Below are 9,365 nucleotides of genomic sequence, written 5' to 3'. Positions count from 1 at the left end.
GTCGATCATGTCCATGTTATTTTTTCTGGTCGTATGGTGTGGAGCATAGCTGGATAGTAGGTTGTTGTTGATATCCATCCTGTATAAATATCTTTGTCATGTTCTGATTAGTATGAAGACCGACTCTGAGGTTTTATATCTTGTACTGAGAATGAGATAGCTGTAGCCTTTCTCTTCAGCATGTTTGTGCATGCGCATGACAGGGGGATTATCTATCATACTCCCATCTGATATCCTGGTTAGAAATTTGTATTTCTATGGCAGCTTTCATCAGGCATCGTCGGACCGAGCTCATCCACATCTCCTTTCTTGTCTGTAGACGGGAGAAAAGAGACTGTGGTGGTGGTGCCTCCATTGTTGTTGGCCCCTGCGAGCGGGATGAAGCTTTGCAAGGAGGGGTGCCCCGGGTGCAGGCTTGATGAGATCAACAATGCCAAGACCGGCATCCCATATCTCAACTTCTTCTACATCTGGGTTGTTTGTCTTTGCTCCAGTAAGTGCAACTCCATTTTGTTTGCGACTCTTGGTTCTGCCATGGGAAGGTCTTCTCTTCTAGCTCCGCCACTATCCCATTCCATCAACTGTAGAAAGAATAGTACTAACTATGCAAACAATTGCCGTTCCAATGGATTGGACTACAGACGCCTTCCAGTTGCCACGGGATGTTGACATCAAAAATGATATTAAGATTTGTTAGTTCAAGGAAATTGTCCCAAACATGTTCTCGTGTGCATTTATTTCATGGTTATTCTAGAAACTCATGCAATTTATATACAAAAGTTAGATATTTTTGTCACCTTACGATGTACAGAAAATGGACATATGTATGTATGATGTACTTTTTAGTACAACGCTTGCTAACTAATACCTTGGTTTGTTGTCTTTCCAGCGCTACCTATCCAGTCATTGTTTCCCTATCTATACTTCATGGTACGCAGAGATGTTGTAATAAATCCAATATTTATCCTGATTATATTAATCGAATTAGTGTTTAATGAGTCCTTACACAGTATATGGAAATTAACTATATCGTCACTTCTGTTATAACCTAACAGATCAGAGACTTGAAAGTCGCAAAGCAAGAACAAGACATTGGGTTCTATGCTGGTTTTGTCGGTGAGCATTGTCCCTTCTCATCATTTGACAATTACTAAAACAATACAGAAGCAAGTCTACAGTACATTGGCCAGAGTAGTAGACTTTCATAGCATCAAGTGAGAATGGTTATTTTCGACTAGTAGTTACTGACTGTATACTCTATGTCATAATAAGGGGCTACTTATTTCCTTGCAAGAACCATCAGTGCTGTGCCATGGGGCATGTTTGCTGACAAATATGGGAGGAAGCCCTGCATTGTAATCAGTATCCTCTCAGTGTACGGCAGATTCAGTTACCTCTGAAAAGCATATTTCGTACACCATTTATTTTAATTTAATCCCACTCTAATTATTTTCTATCAGGATCATATTTAACACCCTCTTTGGCCTTAGCACGACTTATTGGATGGCAATTGTAACTAGGGGTCTACTTGGGTTACTTTGTGGTATATTAGGACCAATCAAGGTTATTTATTCATTGTCTCGTTGATTTCCATTAATTAAGAAAATGCTACTTAGTTTTTAAAATCTCATGGTTGTGTCTGCATTCTCCAGGCCTATGCTTCAGAAGTCTGCAGGAAAGAGCACCAAGCTCTAGGAATTTCTCTTGTAAGAATAGTTTGTCTTTTCATTTTGTGCTTCTGGCTGTCGGTTCATTCTTTTAAGAAAGGACGGATATTATCATGTTTATATTACATAAACTAGTGGATATATACTTGTTTTTGATAATCTACTGTAGGTTACATCTTCGCGAGCAATAGCTTTTGTTATTGGACCAGCCATTGGAGGGTTTCTTTCACAGGTCAGGACCAGTCCACTTTCAGTAGAGTTGTAGAAATACATATATGCCCTTGGATAATTAGCACTCCGTTTTACTATTCTCTAAGTAATGGTACATCTGAGAGCATGGAGAAGATGCTGCATATGTTAGTCCAATAAATTATTAGTGTAATAGCTCATTAAGAAGTTATATGCATAAGCCATGATTTAGAGCTCTAAAATTGTAGATCATCTAGTTGCTGTAAAAAGGAAATACTGGACAGCCATTGGAGGGTTTCTTTCACAGGTCAGGACCAGTCAACTTTCAGTAGAGTTGTAGAAATACATATATGCCCTTGGATAATTAGCACTCCGTTTTACTATTCTCTAAGTAATGGTAAGTTACATCTGGGAGCATGGAGAAGATGCTGCATATATTAGTCCAGTAAATTATTATTAGTGTAACAACTCATTCAGCAGTCATATGTATAAACCATGATTAAGAGCTTGAAAATTGTAGATCATCTAGTTGCTGTAAAAAGGAAATGCTGGACCAATATCAAAGAACTTTTATATCATGGCTCGTGGGCTGGTGGGCGACTACGCTACAATCCACCCCTACCATGCTTCCATATGTATAAACCATGATTAAGAGCTTGAAAATTGTAGATCATCTAGTTGCTGTAAAAAGGAAATGCTGGACCAATATCAAAGAACTTTTATATCATGGCTCGTGAGCTGGTGGGCGACTACGCTACAATCCACCCCTACCATGCTTCGTAGGGAAACCTCGTCGGTGATCATGCTCACGACATGGTGGATCTGGAAGCACCGCGACGCGGCCGTCTTCGACAACGTGCAGCCCTCGATGGCTTCCCTGCTGGACACGATCAAGGCCGAGGCTAGGCTGTGGGTGCACGCAGGGGCCCGGGGCATTCGCCTGCTGCTCCCCTAGACTAGTTTCCCTGGGTCGAGTTGTATGGCGAGGTGTTGGTCCGAAAATACAAGTCTACATATAGGTGGGCGTCCCAGGCTTATCACAGCCATCAATTCACTCTGTTTTGCTTTGAGATTCGTGCAATTATTTTAGAACAACCACCCCGGACTGTTTCTATTTCTTGTCAGCAAGTCCCTCTTCGTTCCACATAGGGCGTTTCTGTAGTCCCAAATTGTACACTTCAAGGACATATAGGAGTAGTTTTAATCCAAAAAGTTTGCATCTTGTAGATACCACGTTATGCACAATTTTTACATGGATTGGATTTAGACTCTCCTTCCATGGATTGTTTTTCCTCTTCTGTATGTTTCATCCATGGATTCTTTCCCTCTTCCAGAAAGTCATAGAATCAACCGTTCCAAATAGGCATATTTTGTAATTTAGATCCGGGGAATGGAGAAGGAACCAACCGGATCCAAAGAGAAAATACATTAGCCAAATATGAAAGCTCTTTGTTTGGAAGCAAATCAGATTGGAACCAAATCCATTTTGGAAGTATCAAATGAAATCAAATCAGATCGTGAAAAACAAGAATGTAATGTAATCACCAAACGTTGGGGTTGGAAAAAATAGTAGAATCAAATCACGTAGTCAGATGTACAATCAGATCAGAAGAAAGCATGGAAGAGGAAAAAATCATGGATTTAGACCCTCGGCCAGGATCCAGCCATCTCGCCTCCACCGGGTAAGCAATGGATGGGTGCTCCCCGACCTTGCTCCTCGTCTTCATCATTGGCTTTGGCGTGCGCGGCTCACGGGAGGATTCCGGCGGAGTGCTGCCGGAGGAGGTTGATGAACAGAGAAGCGGCGGCGGCGTAGTTGAGGGGGAGGTGGAGGTGGATGAGGACAGAGGGATGTCAGGAGATGAGAAAACGAAGTGTACCTGTACAGTTTGGTTTCCATAAGGGCATCTCCAACGCGGAGACCCAAACCCAAAAACGGACACTATTTTCGTCCGTTTGGGTAAAACCTGCTCCCAACGCGCGGACCTATACTAAAAACGGACAGTTATTATGTCCGGCCCGACCCAAAGCCGGACCAAATTTGGAAGCAATTTGGGGCGAGCCGGACGCATGCGGAAGTCCGTGGTCATCCGCGCGTGTCCTCCCAAACCCCACATGGCAGCCAGACTAGTAAATCCACCCAGATCCCCACAGCCTTCTCTCTCCTCTGTCCTTCTCTTTTCTTTTTCTGCCATGGATGTTGGCTTCGCTTCCCACCGGAATAGGGCTCGCCGGCCAACCGCCGCCGTCGAGCTCGCGTGGAGGCTCCCCGCTCAAGACGATCCCTTTTTTTTCGTCCATGCCGGAGGTCGCCGCGGCCGAAACGGAGCACGGGCGCGAGAACGGACGCCGGCCGCTTGCCACTCCGTCGTGGGCGGAGCTCGCCGCGACGGGCGCGAGCACGGACGGGCGGGGACGGGGCTCGCCGCGACGGGCGCGGACAGCGCCGGCCGCGTCGGCCACGGGCGGGGCCGGCTGGCCGTGCGCGCACGGGCGGGGGCGGAGGCCACGGGCATCTCGGCCGCGTGGGGGCTCGCCGTCCCGGCCGCGCCGCGCCTCTCGGCCGCGCGGGGGCTCGCCGTCCCGGCCGCGCCGCGCCTCTCGGCCGCGCGGGGGCTCGCCGTCCCGGCCGCGACGGCCACGGCGCGGGCGGGCCGCGACGGCCACGGGCGGGGCGCCGCCGGCCGAGTCGACGGCGGAGCAGCCCGGGTGCGCACCGCGGGGCCGGAGCCCGCCGCGTGGGCACGGGCGGGGGCGGGCACGGCCACGGCCACGGGCGGGGCGGAGCCGCCCGCACGAGCCACGGGTGGGGCGAAGGCCGCGGGCGTGGCTCGCCAGGACGCCGCCGAGGCTCGTCGCCGGAGCTCGTCGCCGGAGCACGGGCGGGGCGTGGCGGAGCTCGCCGGGGCTGTTTCTTGGCCAACTAGTACTAGTACATGGGAGAAGATGAATAGTAATTTGAGTCTCACTGCGTTGGGGAAGAAAAAAAGGCACGGACGTTCTCATCTGTCCGCGTGTCCGGAGGCCGACCCAAACAGCCAAAATCGGACGCGAAAACGCGTCCGTTTGGGTCACAGCGTTGGAGATGCCCTAAGGATGATAAGATGAACAAGGTACAGGACGTAGATGTAAATTTCGAGACATGAATCTTGAAGCTGTGGTGACCTTACGATAAGACAGGGACGCCCATGTATGGGTAGAAAAACTGCGTTGGGTGTTGGTCCTTCTTTAGACTTGTGTATAAACTTTTTTTCTATCAATGCATCGAAATGCAATGCTTTTTGTGTTTTCGCAAAAAAAGAGGAGAAAAGGGAAAGTTCGGAAATGCTTTACTCTGAGTGAGATTTTTCTGAGTTTGCGTGCAACCGTTCAAAGTGATAACCAGAATCTCGGTTGAAAGGCTGAACATAACCTCCCTTTTGAGTAACTAATCTTGTACGCTGACTAACATTGTGTATTCGCTATCATGTATCAGCCTGCAAATAAGTACCCCAATATATTCTCTCAGGAATCCATATTTGGAAGGTAAGCTGTTACTTGTAACGCGTCAATGATATAGATTTTGAATCAGATCTTATAAGATAACATTTCAGTTACATGCACATTTAGATTTCCATACTTCCTCCCTTGCTTCGCCATATCCGTTCTAGCAGCAGGAGCATGTGTTGCATGCATTTGGCTTCCGGTATTCCCCTTGCCCACTCATCTCCATATGATTCTTTCTCTCCCTTAAGTTCCAACTTGAATGAATGTTTTTTTAAGGAAACTCTGCACATGCACCGTTATAACATCGTAGAAGCTTGTGACGGAATGGAGGCACAAGTTGCTGATTCAAGCTTATATGGGAAACCTAAACAATCTTGGTCAGAGAGATTTGCATCTACAAAGAGCTTGCTAAAGAACTGGCATTTGATATCATCAATTATCATCTATTGTATATTTTCTCTCTATGATACAGCTTATTATGAGGTAAATCTTTTTTCAGGTATCTCTTAAATTTCAGCAGTATCTTAATATAAAAATGTGCTTTATCCATCTTGTATTTCGATTAGAGAACAATAAATTATACTAAAACTCAAGAAACTTCACATGTTAATGTATTATGTAAACTGCGTCTTCAGATATTTTCACTATGGGCTGTGAGCAGCAGAAAATACCACGGACTAAGCTTTACATCTCAGGATGTTGGTACTGTGCTAGCTATCTCGGGTATGTGATGATTTTTCAAGTCGTATATTATGTTCATTGTGCAAGAGAGACATGTATAGTAAGCAAAAAACGAATGGAATCAAAATATATGTAGCATGGCCCCTTTGCCTATTACATGTAGAACTAGACTTGAATGCCTTATGACCGTCATTGTTTAATCTTACAGGTTTTGGCATTTTGGTCTATCAACTTTTGATGTATCCATTCCTTGCCAAATATGTTGGGTTAATGAAGCCATTCCGTTCTGCAGCGGTATGTGAGAATAACATTTTATGTTGAGATGCTTCTTTAATATGGTCAATCTGTTGTACACTACCAAATTGCAATTTTGATTTTTCAGGTATTATCTATACTTGTCATTGCAACATATCCATTCATGGCCAATCTACATGGTATGGAGCTCAAAGTACTCGTCAACATAGCTTCGCTTCTGAAAAATATCTTTGCAGTAAGTCCACCTGGGACGAGATTGTTAAGATATTATTATATTTTTTGTGCCCATGAAAGTAACACAATTACAAGTTAGGGTTGTTCATGGGTGGGTTTGGAAAAAAATATACAGTACCAAAAAGAAACATCTCGCTTCTCATGTCGGTTACGATCCCATATAAACATGTTGATCATATTGGTGCTGAGGCTAGAAGAGCAATACTATCTTCATTTCAATAAAAACCAACATGGGCGTTAGTTTTGGGTGTGTTTAGATAAACCATATTCGAGCATCACTGGTAGATATGAAACAAAACTAAATGCTCCTTAGAGAAAACAAGCTAAGTGGACAATGATTTAATAAAGAATTTTATCATGAACATATTCTTATGTTTCATCTGAAATGAAACAGGCTACAATTACGACTGTGTGCAACATTCTACAGAACACCGCAGTGGTATGTACAACTGACATATGTCTGATAGCATTTTCTTTGATTTATTTTTGCTATGTTCTAACTTCTCTGATGAAAACGTGTACAGACACAAGAACACAGGGGTGTTGCAAATGGTATCTCCGTGACTCTGATGTCAATCTTTAAAGCAGTTGGTCCAGCAGCAGCAGGAATTTTGTAAGCATAGTATTTCTTTTCTACCATGGGTAGGAAATCTTTCTGGTTTTTGCTTCAGTAAATGTGCTCTCCAACCAACTAGCATCTTTTGCAGGTTTTCGTGGTCTCAAAAGAACGTAACTGGGTTGTTCTTACCAGGTAAATAAATTGCTCTTCCAACCCGGAAAACTTTAAACCGAGACCAAGCTACTTGTAGCCCTTTATTTGTAAACACTAACAATTTGTGTTTCGGAGTTCCAAAAATCTGAATCAAAATTCTACAGATATCTAATGATGTATACTATAATGGTGTAAAATCTCAATATAAAGTACATATTCTAGGCTACACAAAAATAATAAATTTTAACAAATTTTATAGTGAATCGTGTACATTTCAAGACTATAAAATATGTCAGATTTTGTCAATTTCGTGTAGCAGAGAATACAAAAAAAAAATCCATTGAGATTTTACACCATTGTAGCATACATCATTATCTATCTCCAGAATTTTGTTTTGGATTTTTGAAACTTTAAAATACAAATTTTGGGTGTTTGAAAATAAAAACACGCCATACTCAAACTCTTTGCTTTAAGCTGAATAAGCAACAGTTACCCATGCATAACTTTGATTTATCATGCGATATGCATGCAGGTGATCATATCCTTTACTTATTGCTGAATATGGTGGCAGTAATTGGTCTCGCGCTGACTTTCAAGCCATTTTTCTCTATGCCGAGTGCAATGAAATGATGAGCCCATCGGTAACCACATTTGGATGGTGGTTTGTTCACCTTTACTGATGTAAACATACTAGAATCTGGTTACATTAGGTATTGGTCATTGAATGGACAAACATAAACTTTGTTTGTTTCAAGTGAGTAACTGAAAGTTTCAAAAATAAAAGTGAGAACCTGAAACAGACCCCATTAGAACAGCTTTGGGAGGCACGATTGTTGTCACACTTGTAATCTTTTTTGTGAGGATATTTGTCGATTGTTGTCACACTTGTAATCTTTTTTGTGAGGATATTTGTAAATAACTTGTCAGGTGTCCTGTCCAAAATGTGATGCTAGATTTGACATATATATTTACTTGACATCATTATATTTTATCCCTCCGTTGCTTGATATATGTTGTAGAGTTTTTTGCACAAAAATTAATGCACGATCTAGGAAGGTACTTTTCTTTGGTTTTGGACATGATTGCCCTAGAGGAATGACTTGGAACTAGAGAAAAAATATAAAAGTTGGGATCCTCTCTCTCTCTCTCCCGATGAAAGATCCTTAAGTATCTCAACAAATCTTACAAATCTTTCTCTAAGCTACCCTTACGTGAAGAGAGAAAGAAAGAAGGACCCAGAAAACCAAAACTGATCATGGGTGCATATGCACCCGGTATGTATAAAACATGTTTTAAAAATTAAAAAAATTAAGGAAAAAAATTTAGCATCTAGAGCAACACGTTCTATGAGTACACGTAAATTTTCACGTAAAACCGATAATTTTTGTACCCTATGTAAAAAAGACAAATAATGCCTCGAGAAATAGACTATTTTAACACCAAAAATTTGTCTTTTTAGTACAAGGCACAAAATATATCAGTTTTTGATGAAACAACTTTGTGAACATGTAACATGTCAAGGTATACACGAGGCATTTTTGTTTGTATTTTTTTGACATTTCAAAATATATTTAATATGCATTTCAAATAAAGGGTGCATATGCACCCGAGTGCAGAAACACCCTGTCCAGAAGGACCTACCTACATAGTGGCGCAGGAAATTTTCTTTGGCGTGTGGCAGCCACATGTGGCCCGCTAAGGCATCCTCACTCTGTAGATAAGCCGGCCTCCTCCCCCTCCTCCTCCCTGACTCAACCGCATATGTAGGAATGTGTAACAACGCAAAGGAGTGATTCACAGATAAAAAAAGAAGTACAAGTTGTTGTCCTAAGGTTGTGCTGCAATCTTCCAACCATACTTACAGAAAGTTACATTTTATCTCATTGGACGTCCATACCTATTCGGAATCTAGTAGAGAAGCGAGATAAAAGAGGAAATCATCATAGAGAAAAGAAAAATAAAAATCATTTCCTAAACAAAAGTGATCCTCTCTAGCATCCTAGAGAGATGATTGCCATATTAACTACCGTTTGGTTGCCCGATTAATTACATTGGGTTGCCATCGATTAGGCAAAATTATTAGATACAACTGCTCGCTGACCTTCGAAGTTATCATTAATTAGTGTCTAAATTTCAAGTTA

The 9,365-nt window shown here is 42.6% G+C and overlaps 1 protein-coding gene across 1 annotated transcript; it reads left to right on the top strand.

Annotated features, from left to right (window-relative positions):
• The first annotated feature begins 378 nt into the window (after positions 1-378).
• On the top strand, positions 379-7,854 carry LOC124663722 (probable peptide/nitrate transporter At3g43790). The gene is made up of 17 exons (XM_047201395.1): positions 379-493; positions 890-930; positions 1,056-1,116; positions 1,273-1,375; positions 1,461-1,563; positions 1,653-1,706; positions 1,837-1,899; positions 5,332-5,381; positions 5,466-5,541; positions 5,619-5,825; positions 5,978-6,065; positions 6,232-6,317; positions 6,406-6,513; positions 6,907-6,951; positions 7,037-7,125; positions 7,220-7,263; positions 7,757-7,854. The coding sequence occupies exons 1-17, from the start codon at positions 379-381 to the stop codon at positions 7,852-7,854; spliced, it is 1,431 nt and encodes a 476-aa protein (XP_047057351.1).
• The last annotated feature ends 1,511 nt before the right edge of the window (positions 7,855-9,365 follow it).

The sequence above is a fragment of the Lolium rigidum genome, chromosome 6, assembly GCF_022539505.1.
Source record: "Lolium rigidum isolate FL_2022 chromosome 6, APGP_CSIRO_Lrig_0.1, whole genome shotgun sequence".
NCBI classification, from domain to species: Eukaryota; Viridiplantae; Streptophyta; class Magnoliopsida; order Poales; family Poaceae; genus Lolium; species Lolium rigidum.
The sequence above is the reverse complement of the archived record's forward strand: the minus strand, read 5'-3'. Positions and strand labels throughout refer to the sequence as shown.